The 21,955-nt window shown below is 47.4% G+C and overlaps 1 protein-coding gene across 1 annotated transcript; it reads left to right on the top strand.

Moving 5' to 3' along the window:
• Positions 1-9,949: 9,949 nt before the first annotated feature.
• Positions 9,950-21,955, top strand: CHMP1A (charged multivesicular body protein 1A). Its single transcript, XM_060276046.1, has 7 exons — positions 9,950-10,078; positions 12,264-12,283; positions 15,367-15,444; positions 16,298-16,444; positions 18,163-18,291; positions 19,642-19,829; positions 20,337-21,955. Exons 1-7 carry the CDS (start codon positions 10,072-10,074, stop codon positions 20,356-20,358), a joined length of 591 nt encoding a protein of 196 aa, XP_060132029.1. The 5' UTR covers positions 9,950-10,071; the 3' UTR covers positions 20,359-21,955.

The raw sequence follows: 21,955 nt of genomic DNA, 5'->3' as shown, positions 1-21,955 counted from the left end.
TACTAGAGAACTGTCTCCAGCATGTTTTGTCAAGAGAGCTGAAATCACAAACCCCACGTCACAACAACTGGCGACGAAGGTGGGATCCGGAATGCCGAGGAGCGGTTAAACACAACCCTGCCTCAGAGTCCGGATTGCAGCTGAGAACAAGACTCACTGGCCAGCTGAGAAGACGACCCTGCCCGCTAGGACAATGGAGAGTCCAAGGGTATTGGAGCCCTTCCAGCCATCAGAGCCCCACACCTGGGAAGACTACGTCGAACGCTTCGAGTTCTTTGCAGTGGCTCAAGGGATCACCGATGCCAGCAAAAGAAGGGCCACATTCCTGAGCTACTGTGGGCCCGAGACCTTCAAGCTGGCCAAGGCATTACTTGCTCCAGCGAAGCTGAGTGAGACATCTCTCAAAGATATTCTTGCCTGCCTAACAAGCCACTTGGCGCCTACTGAGACCAAGATGGCCCGGCGGATGGAGTTCCATAAGAGGCAGCAGCATGCTGGGGAGTCTGTATCCACATTTCTGGCTGAACTCCGGAAGCTCGCTCAGCACTGCGGCTTCCAAAATCTGGAAGAGACTCTCCTGGATCGGTTTATTGGTGGTCTGAGCAGCAAGAAAGCCAGAAGACGCATCGTGGCTAAAGAAGAGGTTACCCTTGCTTCAGCCTTGAAAGAGGCCACCGCCACGGAGAATTATGAAAGAGAGGAGCTTGATGCCAGTCGCAAGGCCACTAAGCCACAGATAGAAGTTGCGCATGCCATGGACGAGCTAGAGGCTACTCCGAGCCAGAGCCCAGTCCGTGGGGTCGAGTCGGTGCGTCAGGCCTGCACAGTGCACAGAGATCGCCGAGGCAGTTGCCCAGGTTGTGGCGGAAACCATGAAAGGAAGAGTTGTCGTTTCAGGGATGCTATCTGCCGGACGTGCGGAAAGACGGGTCACATCGCCAGGGTCTGTAGATCGGCGGCGTCGGGAGCGACAGGAGCACCTAGACTGGAGCATCGCAGACCGCCCACAGCAACTCGTTTTCTAAAGGACTGCCACTACGTAACGGAGATCAACGGGAGGGCCGTGCAGTTTCCAGCGCAAGGCAAGGCACACGTCAAGGTGAAGATTGAGGGTCAGCAGTGCGACATGGAGGTGGACTCCGGATCCGCATTCACCATCGTGTCGGACCAGACCGCGAAGACATTCTTCCCCAGGGGTAAGTTGCCCCCTCTGGAGCCCTTTCCGGCAACCTTGCAGTCGTACTCAGCAGGCCGCATCCATGTTATGGGAATGTGTGCCGTGAGAGTACAGTTCCGGGACAAACAGGCTGTACTCAAACTGGTGATTGCGAAGGGCAGTCGCCCCAGTCTCCTGGGCACTGACTGGTTCCCTGCCCTGGGACTGAGTATCTCAGGGCTTAATTCAATCCAAACCTGCCCTGAGATGAGTGAGGTATTATGCAAGGAATTTGCTGATCTCTTTAATGGAAAACTGGGTTGTTATAAAGGGCCCCCAGTTGACTTCGAGTTGGACCCCGGGGTGGCTCCAATCCGACTCAAACCAAGGCGAGTGCCATTTGCACTGCAACCCAAGATCGAGGCAGAGCTGGATAAATTGGTCAAGCAGGGAGTTCTCTCACCCGTGGACTCTGCTAAGTGGGAGACTCCAATCGTCACACCCCTTAAAGCAAATGGGGAAGTCAGGATATGTGCAGATTACAAATGTACTATCAATAAGGCGCTCAGGGGAAACTCATACCCCATTCCAGTCGTATCACATCTGTTGGCTAAACTGGCTGGGGGCAAGGTGTTCGCCAAAATTGACCTGGCACAAGCTTACCCACAGCTGCCCGTAACCCCACAATCAGCGGAAGCACAGACTATTGTCACACATAAAGGGGCGTTCAGAGTTAACAGATTACAGTTCGGAGTTTGTGTGGCCCCAGGGATTTTTCAAGGGCTCATGGAACGCCTGTTAAGAGGTCTGCCGGGGGTCTTGCCATTTTTGATGATGTTTTGATTGCTGGAAAAGACCCACAGGAACTGGTTGCGCGTGTCCGTGCAGTGTTGCTCAAGTTCAAGGAGGTGGGGTTGCAACTGAAAAAAGAAAAATGCAGTTTTGGGGTGCCAACTGTGGATTTCTTGGGGTTTAAAATTGATGCATCAGGCATCCACCCCACAGATGCTAAGATTAAGGCCATCATCGAGGCACCACGACCACAGAACAAGACGGAGTTGCAGTCATTCCTGGGACTTATTAACTTTTATCATTCGTTCTTACCCCAGAAAGCTTCGGTAGCTGAACCATTACATAGACTATTGCAGAAAAAGAATGTGTGGCGATGGGGGCGGGAGCAGCAGAAGGCTTTTGACTCCTTGCGAGGAATGCTGAGTAGCAGGAGCGTCCTTGCTCATTATGATGAGTCAAAGCCGCTGGTCCTGGCATGTGATGCCTCTCAATACGGTCTGGGGGCTGTGCTGAGTCATAGGGAACCGGATGGGTCGGAAAAGCCCATCTCTTTCTATTCCCGTACGTTGTCGCCCACAGAGCGCAACTATGCTCAAATTGATAAAGAGGCACTGGCTATTGTGTCCGGAATCAAAAGGTTCTATGATTATTTGTACGGTCGCCATTTCTCCATTGAAACGGACCACAAACCACTGTTAGGGTTGTTCAACCCAAACAAACAAACGCCACAAATTCTCTCCCCCAGAATGTTGCGTTGGTCAATATTCCTGAATGGGTTCCAGTACACCTTGACCCATGTGCCGGGGAAACAGTTGTGCCATGCTGATGCGCTGAGTCGATTGCCCCTTCCTGGCGGGAGCAATGAGGATCCTGCTCCGGCGGAGCACATTATGATGCTAGAAACACTTCCGGGGGCTCCTGTAACAGCTACGGATATAGCTGAGAAAACTAGGAAAGATGCTGTTCTCTCCCGTGTGTTGTCAGTGTGCAGTGTGAAGGTTCTATCACAGATACAATTTTCATAGTAGTTTAACATAAGAATTTAAGAGCCTTCTGGATCAGGCCAATGGCCCCTCTAGTCCAGCATCCTGCTCCCACAGTGGCCACCCACCTGGTTGTGGGGAAACCCAACAGCCAATCCCTCTTTCCAGAGAACTATTGTAGCTTTGGGAGGGAAATAGGGATCTCCTAATGATTCTCAGTACCCTTAACAAACTACAGTTTTCAGGATTATTTGGAGGAAGCCATAACAGTTTAAAGTGATATGATACTGTGTTTAATATATAGTACATGTGGAGCCAGTTGGGACGCGGGTGGCACTGTGGTCTAAACCACTGAGCCTAGGGCTTGCCGATCAGAAGGTCGGTGGTTTGAATCCCCGCGACAAGGTGAGCTCCTGTTGTTCGGTCCCTGCTCCTGCCAACCTAGCAGTTCAAAAGCACGTCAAAGTGCAAATAGATAAATAGGTACATGCTCCGGCGGGAAGGTAAATAGTGTTTCCGTGTGCTGCTCTGGTTCGCAAGAAGTGGCTTTGTCATGCTGGCCACATGACCCGGAAGCTGTATGCTGGCGCCCCCGGCCAGTAAAGCAAGATGAGCGCCGCAACCCCAGAGTCGTCTGCGACTGGACCCAACGGTCAGGGGTCTCTTTACCTTTACCTTTACATGTGGAGCCTATATGATTATAGCAGTTACAAGTACTTAGGCTTGTTGCAGGAGGATGTGGGGGATTTAACAAAGGCTTCAGCAACTTCCACAGAATGTGCTCAGGGTGGATTGCGCCTTATACCTACACCACACCCTCTCTAGGTGCAATCCAATGAATCTCCCAAACCCTTCGCAACATATTTTGCCTGGACCTTCCTTTCTAGGAGTGCAGGTATGGCTAAGATGTTCCCCCTGCTCCAACAATACTAATCACCCATGCAGATACTGGTCCATTATTGACTGGGAATCTTAAAACATTTACCAAACATATTTATTTGGAAGTGAATATCCATCATCAACCTCATTTATATGTGGCTAAGCTTTGCCCTTCCTCCTCCTCCTCTTCCTCCACTTCCAAATGTGGGAGGTGGGAAAAGTGAAACCATGAAAGGATTCATTGTGGTGGGATTCCCATTTATTGACAGGGGGGTCCAGGACTGGGCTGCTAGCTTTCCTTGATGGTATCCATCACACTGAGTGCTGTTGACTCTCCACTGTGCACTCACTGATCTTTGCTGGTTCTATAAGCGTCTACAGTGCTGGGCTTCGTGTGTACACTGTATGCGCCAAAGTCTTCAGTGTCCCGGATGGTTTTTGTTTCGGGGATTTCATCAGTATAACTGTTCAACAGCACTTCCTCAGAGGGCCCAGTCACAATGATCTTAGGAATAAGCCTTTTCTTCTTGGCAAGTTTATCAGTAGATACTGCAAGGAAGGAAGGAAATATCAAAGTGCTGCATACTGGGCTGGGGAATGGACATTAATAATATCAAAGGGAAACAGCAATTGTCTAAGACGGAACTTAGTATTTCATTTTCAAAAAAGAGCTGCCAAGGCCGAAATCTGCAGGAAAACTGCTTCTGACATGAAACCTTCTCTCGGATCCTAAGTGTGAGGAGGCTAGTTGTGGACACTCAAGAGCTGCTATGTTTGTTCCCTCCAAGGCAGGAGCAGGTTAACTTGGGGTGATCCCACTCTCACCTGGCTTACTCCTGATCACTCTCAATGTAGGTCAATGAGGAAGTCAGAGAATGAGGAATATAATCAAGAGGCTGTAAACACATTTCTTTGATGTTGTTCTGACTTCATGCTAACAGTTTAAACAGTATGACTTCTTGGCCCTTCCTTGGATACAGGGGACTGCCATGATGACCTGTAGTTCTTCAAAATGTACCACTGCACCACTGTTACCAAGGCCTCAGGCAATTTAGTTTGCTTCAGTTCCAGCTGAAGAGTGACAATGACAACCCATATAAGTGGAAGTGAGGTGATGCCCTAGTGATGGAGAATAATAGTTGCACCAGGACTGCAGAGCTGAAGGGAAATATGCTCTTGTCTCTGCTATCAGCCAGGGAACAAAGGGGGAAGTGGCAGGCTGCACCTCTGTCCTCCAAGGAAGATTGCCCCAGTAAGGTGAAGACTGGGCCAGAGAAGGAGCAGCTGCAGAGTGTCTTTGTGCTTCACCCCTCCCTCCTTCCCAGGAGGCTCCAACTGCACTTGGAATTAAGTGGGTCGCACTCTGGCCAAGGGACAAAGCGCTGCTGGGTTGATGGAGGGAGGGCTGGGTATTATTATACTCTACTGCAAACCGCCTTGAGAATCTTTCAATAAAAAGCAGGGTATAAATCTTTTAAAGAAATAGTAACCATTTCTCTTGGTTTTGTTTTTTAAATACTGTTGAAGACTCCGAACCCTCAAGATAAGGTGGGTTAGAAAAAAATACCCTTATAGCCTATGTTGGCTTCACTAAGTATATGTATATCTACAAAGGACTACTGAGAACATGCAAATGAGATATGCTATTGCTGTCACTATGACCCACTGTTCTCCCTTTCTCACCATCTACTTGCATAGGATGTGTCACAGGCTTCTTCGTTGCTTTACCCGATGTTGAAGGCTGAGTGTTTCCATACATATGCTGGCTCTGTTCTTGGAAGCTGGGCTTGGGTTCTTTGACCTTGCTACCATCTATATTTTTATGAACATGAGCTGGTAAGGAAAAATACAAATATTAAGAATGGAAAAGGAGACAGGTGTAGCTCAATGGTAGAGCATATGCTTTGCATGCAGAAGGTCCCAGGTTCGGTTCCTGGCATCGCTAGGGAAATGTCCCCCGCCTGAAATCTTGGATTGTTGCTGACAGTTATAGACAATGCTGAGATATGTGGACCAATGGTCTGACTTGGGATAAGACACGTTCCTATGAAATAAAAAAAAAACTAAATAGAACAAGCAATCTTTTATCTCACCATTTGCTAGCTCTTTGCCAAAGACCAGCAGCCAATCAGAACATGAACACCTTACAAGATCAGACTGATGGCCATCAGTGATGATGGGAGTTGTAGTCCAGCAGCATCTAATTCTAAAGGGTCACAGGTTCCCTGCTCTAACAATTGCACTCCCAGGCACTGGCTTAGATACTTCAAGGAACCCATAAGCAAGCCATGAAGGGAATAGCCTTCCTCCCTTATTGCTTCCCCTTGGAAGGACTCTCTCTGAATGCTCTGAACACTTCATTTAGCTGTTGTGACTAACAGCCATTGATTGACTTCTCTTCCCCCACAGATTTGTCTATTTTAAATCTAATTGTCATTCATTTCCAGCAGATCTGCTCTGAAATCAAAGTAAGTTGTACACTTATTCCCCCCCTACAGTCTTTCAAGAGGGTTCTTTGTGCCACTGATATCATAGAGGGCTTACCTATTTTATGAACAAGACAGAGAGAGGTTAAGGATCAATAATAATAATAATAATAATAATAATAATAATAATAATAAATCTTTAATATGGTCAAAGACCAGCAAGTTAAGGATCAATAACATGGGTGCTTCCAGGCTAAAACCTCCCCCAAATACAGTAACTGTGGTGCTTAACAGGCACAGAGGCATGCTACATAGATACTTAAAAAGAAGAGGGGCACAGGCACTAGGACACAAATCTGTATATGCTGATTTATGCATATATATGCAAATATAGGAATTACTAGAATTTTAGTTTCACAGAAGCCATGCTAATTAGTTTCCCACTCAGAAAACAAACATATCAAGCAAGACCTGCTGATCTGGTTCTACGAACATGACATTCTAATTGTCCTCATTGAACTTTAGCTTTGTTTTATGATAGTGCTGTTAATTTGTTTCCTATTTATTAGACTTGTTTTTATGGATTCTGTAATTTATGTATATTGATATCTTTTTTCTGTAGATTTGAATTATTAGCTATTTAATTGACTCCCACTCTGAGACTGAAATATCCAATGAAAAACGCAATGTAAATGCTTAGGTCACGTCCACACCATACATTTAAAGCAGCCTCCCGCAACAAATCCTGGGAAATGTAGTGTTTCCCTCACAGAGCAAGAATTCCTAGCAACCTTAACAAACTACAGTTCCCATGATTATTGGAGGAAAAGCTTGTGCTGTAAATGTAGGGTGTGTTAGAAATAAAAAATAAAAATGAGAACTTGTGGGATGTTGGAAGAGGCAGGCATTAACTGACTGACTGTTCTTTTAAATTAAGTGCTGTGGTACCCTGATTCTTGGCATATTTACTGAGAAGAAAGTTCCACCATTTTCTGCAGTACTTGCTTCCAGGACCGAAGCCTGAAGAGGATTGTACATGTGCAGCAGAATGAAGTGGTAATGGGGTAATAGAATGGAATGTGCTACTTTTTGCTGCAGGGGGGAATCGCATTTCTGAATGGTCCCTGACATTAAAAAACAAAACAAAAAACTGTCCCTGCATATAAAAAATTGGCAGATCAGGAAGGAGGCTGGGATAGAACCTTTCCCCTTGATGTGTTTGTGTTTTTACTTGCCGAGGGGTTTTCACAAATGTTATCTCCTACTTGCAGCCTGAAGTGGTACCATTCATTCTACCACCTCAGGATCCTACCACCACATCCTGCTGCCTGTGTAGTGACCAGGCTGCCTCCATCTCTCACCCAAAATGGCATGCTCTCAAAAGGATGAGCAACTCTCCTCCCCCAACCCACTTCATTTACAAGCCATAGCCATTAGGCTGGCTTGACCTCATTCTGCTCATGCCAACTGTTACCTGGCACTAACCTGAACCCTTCTTGGACATCATTCTGTAAAGAGGAACAAGAACATTTTACCTCCTCCCACATCTTCATGCTTGCTGTGAGACCCCCCCATAGATGAGCCTACAGTCCTTCCTCCCCTGACATTGGCACTACTCCATCCTTGATTGCATTGTCTGGGCCCTTTTGTGACTCAGCACCAACCAGCGCCATCATCATCAAAGAAGCAGCACACCAGATGCACAGCAGGAGGGGGCTGATTCAGCTCAGGAAAAGACTCCTGTGATATCCTCCGCAGGACCCTTTATCCATGGCAATGTCTGGGGTGCTGAAAGAAAGTACGGGTTTCCCTCCTTTCTTCCACACTTTTTTCTCTTGGGCTTATTAGTGTTTGGCATGTTTTCTCCCACCACCATTTTATATTTATTATATCCCTCTCACCATATCCAAATGATTTTTTTTCTTACATCCTCAGACAAAACCATCTCAGGAGAGAGAAGTTAGAGTGAAGAGTAATAGATCTTGAGCCACTCCCATCATGGTTGGGAGGCATTTCCCATAGGCAAATCCTAAATCCCCTTCACTGCACTACACTGGATCTAACTTTTCTAAAGTGCACTGACCTTTTTGGAACTTGCACTAGGATGGTTTGGATGTTGCAAGACTCTTGGTGATGACAGGTAAGTGATATTGGGACAGAGTAAGGGGACTCCCCTATTTTCCCATTGTGGGTGACCCTGAAGAACCCTCCAAAACTGTTTGTACCATCAAACATTTCATTCTGCCATGAAGCTTTTTCTAATATTTAGCTAGAGTGATGGAAAACAAAGATGCTCCATCATCTATGTGCTAGCCCATGGGTAGGCAAACTATCTGTGATATTTTAATGTCTTTTTATATTTGTTGGAAGCCGCCCAGAGTGGCCGGGGAAACCCAGCCAGATGGGCGGGGTATAAATAATAATAAATAATAATAATAATAACTAAGGCCCAGGGGCCGGATTCGGCCTAATTGCTTTCTCAATCCGGCCCGCGGATGATCCAGGAATCAGCGTGTTTTTACATGAGTAGAATGTGTCCTTTTATTTAAAATGCATCTCTGAGTTATTTGTGGGGCATAGGAATTTGTTCACCCACCCCCCATATAGTCCACCCCCCGACAAGGTCTGAGGGACACCCTGCTGAAAAAGTTTGCTGACCCCTGGAAATTTGAAGATGGCCTCTGAATATTGCCTCTTAATCATCTCTTCTCCAAGTTAAACATAACCAACTCAACCTTTTCTCATCAGACTGGTTCTCCAGACACCTTACCATCTTTATCTCCTTCTCTGGAAATGTACCAGTTTATCAATATCCTTCCTCCAAGTGAAAGTTGGCCATATTCTTCTTGAAAAGAAAGGTGGTCTTTAAATTCTAATATTATTATTATTATTAGTAGTAGTAGTAGTAAATTTGCATGGTGGTAGACAGCCCTGCAGTTTGGGTCAAGCTGTCACACAGTAGAGGATCCCACCCAACCTCACCTGTTGAAGACCAGTGCTCTAGTCAACACAACCTCATCTTCACCAGTCAGTAGAATGGGGATAATTTTGCTGCCGCTCAATTATGCTCCAAAGTTATGCTGCAACCATTAAAGTATCATACAACCAGCAGAAACATTCTCAAGAGGCAGTCCAAGCACAATGTGCATGGTGCTGTGCTATGAACTATCCATGGCCAATGTCTATTTATTTGGAAAGCAATAGTGCCTGAACACTAAATTCGCTTCCTTTCTTCTCCCCTTCATTGTTTCTTCCTTTTCTATGTGTCAAAGATTTGTTAGTTTGAAAGCCATTCTGGAGTAGGAACCCGTCTATTTTTTGTCCAGCCCTAAATACACTATTTTTATCCTAATTCTTCTATATGCAGCCCTAAATACACGATGATGATGGAAATCATCACCACCGCCAAATAATACGCAATAATAACAACAGCAATATGTAAAAAACAATCATATCGATATGCAAATAAGATTTATATCTGCTTCGTGCTTCAATTATTCCCAAGCTGTGCACAAGCGCTTTTCCCGCATCTCATCAACTTCGTTTTCTTTCTCCCTCGTTGCCATAGGAACCGCCACCTACGAGCCTTGTCTTGCTGGGCGTGCCCGCGAGTGACTTCTTTTTAAGTCTACGCATGCGCCAGCACGGATCCGGTGAGCGAGACTGCGGCGCGGTAAGAAAGATGACGGCGGTCGTGATAGACCGTCATCTCGCGAGGCGTGGCTGAGATCGCGTTCGAGACGACGCGGAAGAGGCTGGAGAGAGAACCCGGAAGTGGGCGAGGAGGGAGCCCGGAAGTTTTGGTCAGCGGAGTAGACAGAGGACTCAAGTCAGAATGGACGGTAAGGCAGCTCTTTCCCCTTCCTCCTCGGGTGGGTGGGTGGGTGGGGATGGAGCGACCTCACATTCAACCTTGATCCAGGGTGTGGGGACTTTGGGACTGGAGCCTTGCCTACAATGGGGTGGGGATAACGGGGAAGGTGAAAGCGGGGTGGGGTTCCGGGGGGGGGGGAGTGTGTAACAATGAAGCCATCAAGACATGACTTTAGCATTCTCCCACCCAGCTCCCTGCCTTGACTCCCATAAAGTGTTTGTGTGTGCATATATATTTATACATATAAGCACACACCCCTTGTGCAGGTGAGCTCTAGGTAAATTCTCTCGAGTTGTCTAGAAGGGATTTGGGGCGGGGATCTCTCTCCAGGCTGCCTTCCTGCCTGCCTGTTAGAGTTGTTGACCTTTTCTCTCCCCTCCGCCCCCAGGCTCCTGCTTCACACACATTTGTCAGGGGATGGTTCACCTGTTCAGTTTCTGACACCTGATACAAGTGCCTTCCTAGAAAAGGAAGTTGACAACCTTGTTGCCCCCCCCCCCCAGACAAGGCAGTCAAGAAGCACACATGGGAGGAGGAGGGGAGGTTCTTTTTCTTCTTCCTTCAACTAAAGGCGAGTTGCTACTTGACACACAGACAGAAATCTAGCTGCTGTGCTTGGTATTTTGAAGGAATGCTTCCCCTTCCCCATCAAATTGTTCTGATTAAATGTCTGGGGTGTTCGTTTTGCCTGCAGAGTGTGTTTAGGCTAACTTAATTTTAGTCATTTAGTACAACTTGGTACAATTCATGGATTGCATAGGTTGCCGAGTCTGACCACCCTGTCGTATGTCACAGGGTTGGACTAAATAGTGTATTGGATATGCCTTGTGATTTTGTGGGAGGCAGCTTCAGATGTTTGGCTTATGATCTTTGATATAGCCCACTTTCATTACTCCTGCACTTCACTCACAAATGACTATGTAACTAGATTGTGTGTTTTGTTTTTAATATGTGGCACAGAGGTTTCTGCCTAAGGGCAGGGGGTCAGTCAGTGGTTTTCTAACCCATACTAGAAAATATCTATTGGTATTATGATATGCCCTGTGGAGCCCTGCGGACAGAAATGTATGCCTGTGAGAGGCATAGTTACATGTAGGTAGCCGTGTTGGTTTGGCGTAGTCGAAACAAAATTAAAAAATTCCTTCCAATAGCACCTTAGAGACCAACTAAGTTTGTCATTGGTATGAGCTTTCATGTGCATGCACACTTCTTCAGATACACATCTGATACATATCTGAAGAAGTGTGCATGCACATGAAAGCTCATACCAATGACAAACTTAGTTGGTCTCTAAGGTGCTACTGGAAGGATTTTTTTATTTTGTGAGAGACATGTTTGCATTGGCCAGAAACTGATCTTTTCATAATAATAATTTTAATAATATTTTTATTATATGTACCCTGCCCATCTGACTGGGTTTTTCTAGCCACTCGTCTGGCTGGCAGTCCTTTCAAGAGAATCATTTTTGTGAGCCAGATAAGACTCATGTTTAGAGTCTTCAAAAGGGGATCCTTTAACAAGCAGTAATGTATTTTCCTCATTTCTTGTATGCCACTTCCTGTTCCTGGATGCCAGGCAGGTGACACAGTGTATGAGCCAGTTACCTGGGTGACATAGTGTTTGATCGATTTACCTTCACCACAGAGGTAGAACAGGAGTCTCCAGCTAGGAGTTATCCTCCAGGCAGCTTGAGAGGCCAGAGTACAGAGGAAAATGATTGCCGTAGTTAAGGTTGAGTGTTGAATTCTGGAGAGAGAAAGTGCTGTGGCACTTTGAAAGACTGGCTTACTAGTATATTGTCACATGATTAGTATATAGGCTATAAATGCATGACAGGTCAAGAAGTTGAGCTCCAAGATGCAGTGATTCCTCCTGTGGGACTGGAAAAATGTAATGATTTTTAGCAGCAAATGTAAAAAATGTAGGAGCTAGTTCATTGTATAGATATAAATGTATTTCATATTCCTCATGTAAAGTTGCTATACACAAAGGATTTTTGTTGCTCTATGGAAAGGGTTTATTTAATGTACCCAGTTTGGACCTCTTTGAGCTAGAAGGAATGTTTGGGTTAGTGGAAATTTCAGTCAGTACCCTTCATTCTGAGACCTCCTTTTTCCCCTGAAACCCAACTATTGTCATCTTTCTCTTCACAGATACACTCTTCCAGTTAAAGGTGAGTGCTGGACACTATGAAATGCTGTTTCTTCTTGCTAACTATTCTGCAGCAAAGTATAGAAAAGGATGTAAAAATTTAAATATATATATATATATATACTGTACACCAGGCATCCCCAAACTGCGGCCCTCCAGATGTTTTGGCCTACAACTCCCATGATCCCCAGCTAAAAGGACCAGTGGTTAGGGATGATGGGAATTGTAGTCCAAAACATCTGGAGGGCCGAAGTTTGGGGATGCCTGCTGTACACAGTGCAAATGCTGAATTATGGAGAGAGAATTTATTTATTTTAAAGATTAGTGCCCTGCCTTTCAAATGGATGGTCTGCAAGGAGGCTAACAGTCCTCAAGGCAGCTGTATGTGCAATTTTTAAAATAAAAAATCACTATTTAAAAACACACTTTTTCATGGTGAACTTATGTAGGTGTCACCTAGGTTTCTGTCAGGAAGTATTGTCTTCCTTGGACAGAGAAAGCATCTACTTTCTGGACTGGCAGGTTACTAGTTTGTACAGTAGTTGTGTATGAGACTCTGGGATGGGCAGCTTCTGGGGACCACATTAAGTACAGTGGTACCTCGGTTTACGAACACCTCGGTTTACGAACTTTCGGTTTACGAACTATCCTAACCCGGAAGTTAGTAAACCGAGGTGCCGGAGGTCTACTGAGCGTCCGATGCCTTCGGGGAGGCCGGGCCTTCGCTCCGATGCCTCCTGGAGGCCCGCAGCGAAGGCCCAGCCTCCCCGAAGGCATCGGAGCGAAGGCCAAACCTCCCCAAAGGCATCGGAGCGTCGGATACCTTCGGGGAGGCTGGGCTTCGCTCCGATGCCTCTGCGGAGGCCGGGAGCGTTTCCGCGACTGGGCTGCAGCCGCGAAAGCGGTCCCCGGCCTCCGCAAAGGCATCAGAGCAAAGCCCCAGCCTCCGGAAGGCATTGGAGCCGGGACTTCGCTCCGATGCCTTTGCGGAGGCCGGTGACCGCTTTCGCGGCTCCCCAGCCTCCGCAAAGGCATCGGAGCGAAATCCCGGCTCCGATGCCTTCCGGAGGCCGGGGAGCGTTTCCGCGACTGGGCTGTACAGCCGCGAAAGCAGTCCCCGGCTACCGGAAGCTGGGGACCGCTTTCGCAGCTGCACAGCCCAGTCGCGGAAACGCTCCCCGGTCTCTGGAAGGCATCGGAGCGGCTTCGCTACGATGCCTTTGCGGAGGCCGGGGAGCACTTTCGCGACTCTCCCCGGCCTCCGCAAAGGCATCGGAGCGAAGTCCCGGCTCTGATGCCTTCCGGAGGCCGGGGAGCGTTTCCGCGACTGGGCTGTGCAGCCGCGAAAGCGGTCCCCGGCAACCAGAAGCCAGGGACCGCTTTCGCAGCTGCACAGCCCAGTCGCGAAAGTGCTCCCCGGCCTCCGCAAAGGCATCGGAGCGACTTCGCTCCGATGTCTTTGCGGAGGCCGGGGAGCACTTTCGCGACGCTCCCCAGCCTCCGGAAGGCATCGGAGCCGGGACTTCGCTCCGATGCCTTCCAGAGGCCGGGGAGCGTTTCCGCGACTGGGCTGTGCAGCCGCGAAAGCGGTCCCCGGCTTCCGGTAGCCGGGGACTGCTTTCGCGGCTGCACAGCCCAGTCGCGGAAATGCTCCCCGGCCTCCGGAAGGCATCGGAGCCGGGACTTCGCTCAGATGCCTTTGTGGAGGCCGGGGACCGCCTCCGCAAAGGCATCGGAGCGAAGTCCCAGCTCCGATGCCTTCCGGAGGCTGGGGCTTTGTTCCGATATCTTTGCGGAGGCCGGGGACCGCTTTCGCGGCTGCAGCCCAGTCGCGGAAACGCTCCCCAGCCTCCGCGAAGGCATCGGAGCAAAGCGGTTAATCCGTTCTAGAGGGTGTTTTTCCTCGTCTAGAACGGATTAATCAACTTCCCATTACTTTCAATGGGAAAGTTCACTTCGGTTTACGAACACTTCGGTTTATGAACAGACTTCTGGAACCAATTGTGTTCGTAAACCGAGGTTCCACTGTAGTGGGAAGTTTCACTGACTCAGACTAGCTTTTCCCACAGCTCTCCATTGTGTATTCAATGCAGGTGGCTTCTATTCTGTCTTGTAAAATTTATTGATATTCTACAGCAGGCATCCCCAAACTGCGGCCCTCCAGATTTTTGGCCTACAACTCCCATGATCCCTAGCTAACAGGACCAGTGGTCGGGGATGATGGGAATTGTAGTCTAAAACATCTGGAGGGACGAAGTTTGGGGATGCCTGTTCTACAGTATGCCAACCCCTTGGTATTGCATCTTTGTGGGCCTCAGATTTGTGTACTCTGAATATGCACACAACTTAAAAATTACTCAGGATGTATTGGTCTAAAGTAGGGAGATAATGGCCATTTCTACCTCTTGTTTCTGTACAAGAGCCCTCCTGAACCAGACCAGAGGCCTGTCTCACAGCAGCCAACCAGATGCCTCTGGGAAGCCCCCAAGTAGGACATGAACACAATGACACTCTCATGTTCATGATCCCCAGTAATAGTTATTCACTGGAAGTGATATAACCCTCATGACTAGTAACCATTGTTATCCGTTTCTCCGTGAATTTGTCATATCATCTTTTAAAGTCATCCAAGTTGGTGGCCAGTACAATCTCTTGTGGTAGCCAGTTCTATAGATGAACTATGTGATGTGTGAATATTCCCTCCCTTTCATCCGCTTTAAATTTTCCACTTTTCAGATTCCTTGGATGACCCTGGGTCTAGTATTATGAGAGGAACAGGAGAAAAACATGATCTTCTTTTCCCACCTCTTAACATACATAATTTTACAAGCCTTTGCCCTATTTTCCCCATAGCCCTTTACTGGTCCTTTTTGTAAACTAGAACACCCCAAATATTATAACCTTTCATCACAGGGGAGTTTAGCCACATATGGCTTGTCTTTTCTTCATCTTTTGAGGTCTTGCACATACTTTTTGAGATACGGTGACTAGAAATGTACAAATAGCAAGTTCTTCCCTGTGGATATCTCCTCCTCTGGAGATGTCTTCCTGCCTGCCTACCTACCTACCTACCTACCTACCTACTGAGCATCTCATTCTCTCTAGTTTACAGCCAAGCAGCTGGAGAAGCTTGCCAAGAAGGCAGAAAAGGACTCCAAAACCGAGCAAGCCAAAGTCAAGAAGGTAATGGAAACAAATGCTGGTGATGAGAGGAACTGCCAGATGTCCCTGGAAGGCTGACTGCCTCTCCAATCAGGAACTCCGATAGCAGCATTGCTGCTCTCTCTAAGCCTCCTTGCTTACACACTGTGGCTCCCCATTTGAACACCAGGAACCAGTGCCCCTCCAGATCTTGTTCAATTATAACTCTTATCAGCCCCAGTCAGTATGACAAGCGGTTCGGGATGATGAGAGTTGGGTCCAACAACACCTGGAGTGCCACAGATTCCGTATCCTTGTTTTAATTGTTTTTGTTTTAAGGCTCTGTGTTTCCTGTGTCTCCCTGCTCAGTGCAAAGTTTTGGCTCCCTTAGTTTCTCCTTTCTATGCCCATCCTCTCTGTCTTTTGCTGCGTTCCATTTCTGGCAGAGCCTCACCTTTCCCCATAACTGATCTACTTGGCTGTCTCTGTCTTTAGTAGCTCCACTCCTGAACATGTTTGTCCATTTTCTTGTTCTCTTCCTTCACTCCTGATTTCTCTGTCTAGTGCAGATTGTCAGTAAGGACCTTTCGAAATTGTGGGCACTACATTGTTGCACCACTAAAAATGGAGAGGCATGGGGCAGTCCTTATATAGGGAAAAGGTGGGCCTAGCAAGTCTGCACCATGTATAGAATTCTTGACGTTGGGAGACACTGTTTGAAGGCCACCTTGTTTTGGCCAAGCCATGCATATATGTTGTCAGGTGTGGGGCAGGTAAAGATGCAGCTGGGTTGAAAGGTTTGCCGGTTGATTGGCAGCATGTTTAGAGCCCCATGCAAGTGTTCTGATTCTGGTGAATTCACCCTGAGCATCTCCCCATTTTTCTTCTGCTCCAGGCCCTTCAACAGAAGAATGTGGAATGTGCCCGTGTCTATGCAGAGAATGCCATTCGGAAGAAGAACGAAGGCTTGAACTGGCTCCGTATGGCTTCCCGAGTGGATGCGGTGGCCTCTAAGGTCCAGACGGCAGTGACTATGAAGGGGGTAAGAAGATGCACTTTGGCACTGGTGTTGGGTATCCACAGTCTAACCTGGTGGATGCTTCCTCTTCCCTGCTGCTTAAGGCTACAAGGACTTGCCTTTCACATTGGCCATGTTTGCACATAATGTTTAGCAGCATGGTGTACAGCTTCATGACACCCAGTGGCAATCCCCTACTTTGTGCTCACCAAGGTCTCCTGCCCCTCTCATTGCTTTTTAAAAAATCACATCTTTTACCGTAGGCATTGCTGGGCAAGGTGGGTTGATTTACATCAAGATGATTTAAATCACAGCCATTTTGTGGTGGTGCCCATGCCAGTTTCTCATATTTCCATAACCTTGCCCCACTCCAGTCCATCTGAAAAAGTCCACACTTCACCATTGGTCAATAACAAACCATGGCTTACTGGGAACGAGCAACAGACTGATGCACTCTCTCAGCTGCACCTGCTTCACTCCTCCCTAGCAAGAAACAACACTAATGGTTTAACGTTCAAGCCAGTGCTTGTGTCTTGTTTCTCTCCAAACACACCATGACTGGTAAGCCAAGAGCAAACCTTGGCTTCCACATGTGATTTATCTGGCGAGAAACAAATCACCAGCACCGCTTAGCATGTAACACTAAGCCAGCTGCTCCATGGTTCTGTAAAGGGGGCACAGGGAAGGAACTGGGCAGGATGATTGAGCAGCACGCAGAGTACTTTATTATTTCAGGCTATGGTGTACCATTACATGAAAACTGAGCTACAGTTGGACTGACAGCCACCCATCCAGCCAGCTGTCTTGGTTAGCAACAGATTTCTAAGATCTCTGGAAGGAGTACTTTTCCAGCCCTACTGCCCAAGATCCAATCTGCAATTTAATCCATAATATTAAGCATGTTGTTATTGGCAAACATGCTCATTTGACCCCTGGGTTGCTGACTCTTCCTTATCCTATATTGGTATGTGAGCAGAACTGGCCAGTCTGGTTTGCTGCATTGAAGCCCTGTGGGCTACTTTGGGGCCAAAAAACATTCCTCTTACCCACTCTGCCCCTTTCCACTCTGCCCATTTTTTCTCTGCTTCTCTCTGTTGCCCCCAGCATCTCAATCCTGGCCCCTCTTGACTTTTAGACATTGAGTCTGGGCTTCCAAGACTGAAAATGATGAAACAGCCATTAAGGTCTTGTCAGCTGAGGACTACCTTGGTTGTGACTTGTGCTTCTGAAACCCTCATTCCCTGTTCATTTGAAACTTTCTGCCCCTGGCCTTTCCTGCCATTGTTGCTCTGGGGGACATAACTCTTAAATCAGTGGTGGAGAACCTCCAGCCTGTGAATCTAATTAGACCTACCAGCCCTGCCCATTTGGCTAATGGAGGTCACTTCAGCCAAGCCATGCCCATCTGCTCTGGAGGAGGTAAAGAGGCAGGGCAGCTGAAATGAAAGCGGGTTTGCAGGCACTGCTGGTTGGTCACTTGCAAAATACAGGGCTGTGCTTTGACCTGCGCAGTTTGGTTTTAAACTGTGCAGGCAGAACAGGGCACCTGATGTCATTGCGATGCCAGCCCACGTGTCAAATTTGGCTCAGGGGATGGGGGAGAATGCAGCTTGTGGACCAGATTCAGTTTCCCCCCACTTCATTTAAGTCCTCTTCATGTCCTGGCTCCAGCTCTCTGGGCAATTCCCTGGTGGGCTTCTGCTTTCTAAATGCATGATACATTTTCTGACTCTCTACTGCAGGTGACTAAGAACATGGCCCAGGTGACGAAGGCCTTGGACAAAGCACTCAGCTCTATGGACTTGCAGAAGGTCTCCGCTGTGATGGACAAGTTTGAGCAGCAGGTCCAGAACTTGGATGTTCACACTTCGGTAAGGGCTGCTTGCTGTCCAGGGAGAACAAGGCATCTGTGCTGTAATGCTATGGGTGGTGGGATGCAAGACACCTTAAAACTCCTTCCAGTAAACCTGTTCTGTCCCCATCCCCCCCCTTTGCCTATGACTCCTTCTCCTTCCATCTACCCCCTCACTGCCCGATATGGTGAAGTTCTTTTGAAGTTCAGACTTCAGTGTAGGAAGTGTGCAAAACACTCTTTTTTGGCAGTATGTATGCTCTGGTCTGGAGTTTGGAACGTAGGAAGCTGTCTTATACTGAGTCAGACCACTGGTCCATCTATCTCAGTATTGTCTACCCTGACTAGCAGCAGCTCTCCAGGGGTTTCAGACAGGGAGTCTCTCCCAGCCCTACCTGGAGATGTTGGGGATTGAACCTGGGCCCTTCTACATGCAAATCAGATGTTTTACTGATGAGCTATGGCCCTTGGATGTGGGCTAGGGCAGGAAGGCGCAGAATGTAAATGAACAGCCTTTTTCATGTATGCAGTGTGTTGGGTCTGCTAGCCCACTGTTTTGTTGTGTGAAATGTGGATCAGTCGAGTGAAGGTGTTCTAAGGTGGTCCAGTTTAGCAATGTGATTGTTCATATTAATTTTATAAACACTACAGTTGTGCACAACTCTTCCCTGCCTGTGTAGAGGAAGTGATTGTGTGTGTGTGTTTTCCCTGCTCTCAATGCAAGCTTCTTGTAGAAGGGCCTTGCTACTGCTGATTGATCTCGAGAAAACAAAATAGAGAAACTTCAAGTAAGCATCATGGAATCCAGCTGCAGACACAGATTATAGAATACTTAGTCCCTACTAGCTCACAGCAAATAATTAAATTATATTGAAAGAGTCGTTAACAGTTTTGTGTGATAACTAGGCACCAGCAGAACCCTTCCAAAGCGAGGTGTGGATATTGGGAGGGCCTGAGGATTTTATGTCCTTATTGATAAAGAGGAAAATATAAGAACCACAATTTTTCAAACTGATCTTTCTTCACTTCACTTCTTGCCACTTGTTCAGACAGGACTGTATCCCAGACAATGCTGAACCATGCCTCTGTCGTTATTCATTACTTCCAATGTTGAGCAATGAACATCTGAACCACCACCAGATGTTCATCAGTGGTGGGACAGCAGTAGCACTTTCCTGTTGCAGGGAGATCTGGAAGAAGGGCGTGTTTTGTGCTGGACACTTGTGTGGGACAGCAGGAGGAATAATTGCCACTGAGAAGCAGGCCCGTTTGTTGGGACTGCACCCATTTGCTTCTGTAGCTTTGGGGACCTATTCTTGTGTTCTGTTTCCTCCCTCCTTGCTAAGGCTCTGTTTTGTGACCCCCACAGGTGATGGAAGACTCCATGAGCTCAGCCACTACACTGACTACGCCCCAGGAGCAAGTCGACAGTCTGATAGTACAAATTGCTGAGGAGAACGGCCTGGAAGTCATGGATCAGCTGAGCCAGCTCCCTGAGGGGGCCTCGGCAGTGGGAGAGAGCTCTGTGCGTTCCCAGGAGGACCAGCTATCGCGAAGGTTCGTTGCCACCCAAACATGCCCATAATCATTTCATAGGATTCAAATTCCTGCTTCTCGGCCAACAACAGAGACCTAGGCCTGGCAGCTGTTAAAATATCTATAAGTTGCCATATTCTGGTAGCAAGTAGCATCACTCTTCTCTCCCCAAAACAGCACCACCCATCCACAGTATCAGCTGGTTTTGGGGAGCCAAGAGGTTTTCAAAAGTATTGTTTAAAATCTTAATAAAATCAATTTTAAATACAAAATTAAAGAAAGAAAGCTTAAGGGCGAACAACCCTAGGGGACAGTCTCCAGAGATACCCTGACAAGCGCTGAGCATGCTCTGTGGCTGCAGAATCTTCTCTGATGTGGCAGGAGGGGAAAGAAGGCAAAACTGAACGAGAGTTGTAATATTCTGTTGCAATTCCCCACCCCATGGTCAAAACTAAAAAGCCAGCTCTTTTCTGTACCTTAAAAAAAAGCCTTTTTTTCATTTTCTGTTTCTCCCATGTTCCTTTCCAGGTTGGCTGCCCTGCGGAATTAACCCTCTCTACTCTCCCTAATGGACTGTTGCTTCTGCCTTGTTCAACTATGATTTGTGGACTTCCTGCGGGAGGCCCCTGGCCACCCCATCCTACGGTGATCGGAAGCAAGACTGGTCCCTCGACTCCTCCAGGCCTGCTATGTTCAGCAATGGACTTTAAATCCTTTCACGGTGATGGCAATTGACTCCCTAAAGACAGTGACAGCAGCAAGCATCTGTGCATGAACTTGCCTAGACTTGGCTGGGATGGCGTGATTGGGAGGCAAATTTATTGGAATGGTTCTCCGCCCCCCCCCCCAAACAACAACAACAACTTCTTTTTCAGCCCACACTTTCCTCATCCTCTTGTGCCTGAAAGTCATTGGATGAAAGGAACAGGAGCATATAGCTCTTAGAAATGATTCAGGCAGAGCCTTTGCAAGACTTAAAACCTTTATATCTGGAGCCTGTGTCTGGTGTGTGGAGGCAGGTGTGCTGTTTGTTTCTCCTAATATCAATCACTTACTTGGCTAAGGGCAGCCTCCCTGACCTGGTGCCCTCCAGATCCTTGGACTACAACTCCCACAAACCCCAGCTTCTATAGCTGATGGGAGTTGTGGTCAACAGCATCTGGAGAGCACTAGGTCAGGGAAGGCTGTTTTAGGGGATGGCTTGTGGAAATCAGACTATTGGAATTGTGCTACAAAGTGAGCTTGTTGAGAGAATGACTGTGCACCTTTCTCCCCTCCCCTGCCTGTCTGTTTACACACCATTTTGGATTTACACACCATTAAGTGACCTTTGAAACTAATGTTCCTTTATTCTCTCCCTCCATTTTACACACACACACACACACACACACACACACACACAGAGAGAGAGAGAGAGAGAGAGAGAGAGAGAGAGAGATTCATTTGCTGATTCTATACCCTCTGATTCTTCTGCTAGCCCTCCTAAGAACTCTTTGCTCATGTTCTGCATTTCAGTTCACCCTTGTCCAGCATGTACCTTTCCTCAAACTTCTGGAAGGGGAACTCTCATGCACAGAGATGCTTGGGTCTTTCCCCCTGATTTGTCATATTGGAGAAGTTTGCCTCTTGGTTCCAGAGCAGCTCTTCCCCCTGCTCTCTCTCTCTCCCCCCCCCCTTTCAATAAGACTTGGGACCTCCTAATACTCTGGGTGGAAACTTACTCTGGGTGGAAACTGGGTGGGGCTTAACAGGATTAGGTTCTCGTCTTCAATGGTGTTGCTTTGACCTTTCTGCCAGAGCCAGTGTCAAGAGAGCAAGAACCTCTTTGGTCTTAGAGCTCACCTCTCCTGTAAGAAACCACACTGTTCCACTTTGCTGCTCGTATTCAAAATGAGGTCTCTCTCCTCCCACCATTCTGTCTCCGAAGGGCCTGGCCTTTATGCTTGTGCTGTTCCTGTTCTTCTAAGCCGCACTTTGTGGGGTGGGGTGTGGGAACAGAGGGTGTGTTTTCATTGTGAAAGGCTTGTTGGAAAGGGGTTATGGAGTGCCACATCCTCCCAGCTCTTTTTTTGGGAAAAACACTACTCTGTTTTGCCTTCCTCCACCTCTAGTTAAAAAAAAATTAAAGCGAATGCTATTGTTTCTTT

This window comes from Zootoca vivipara, chromosome 6, assembly GCF_963506605.1.
Source record: "Zootoca vivipara chromosome 6, rZooViv1.1, whole genome shotgun sequence".
Lineage (NCBI taxonomy): Eukaryota > Metazoa > Chordata > Lepidosauria > Squamata > Lacertidae > Zootoca > Zootoca vivipara.
This window is presented reverse-complemented; position numbering and strand designations above follow the sequence as displayed.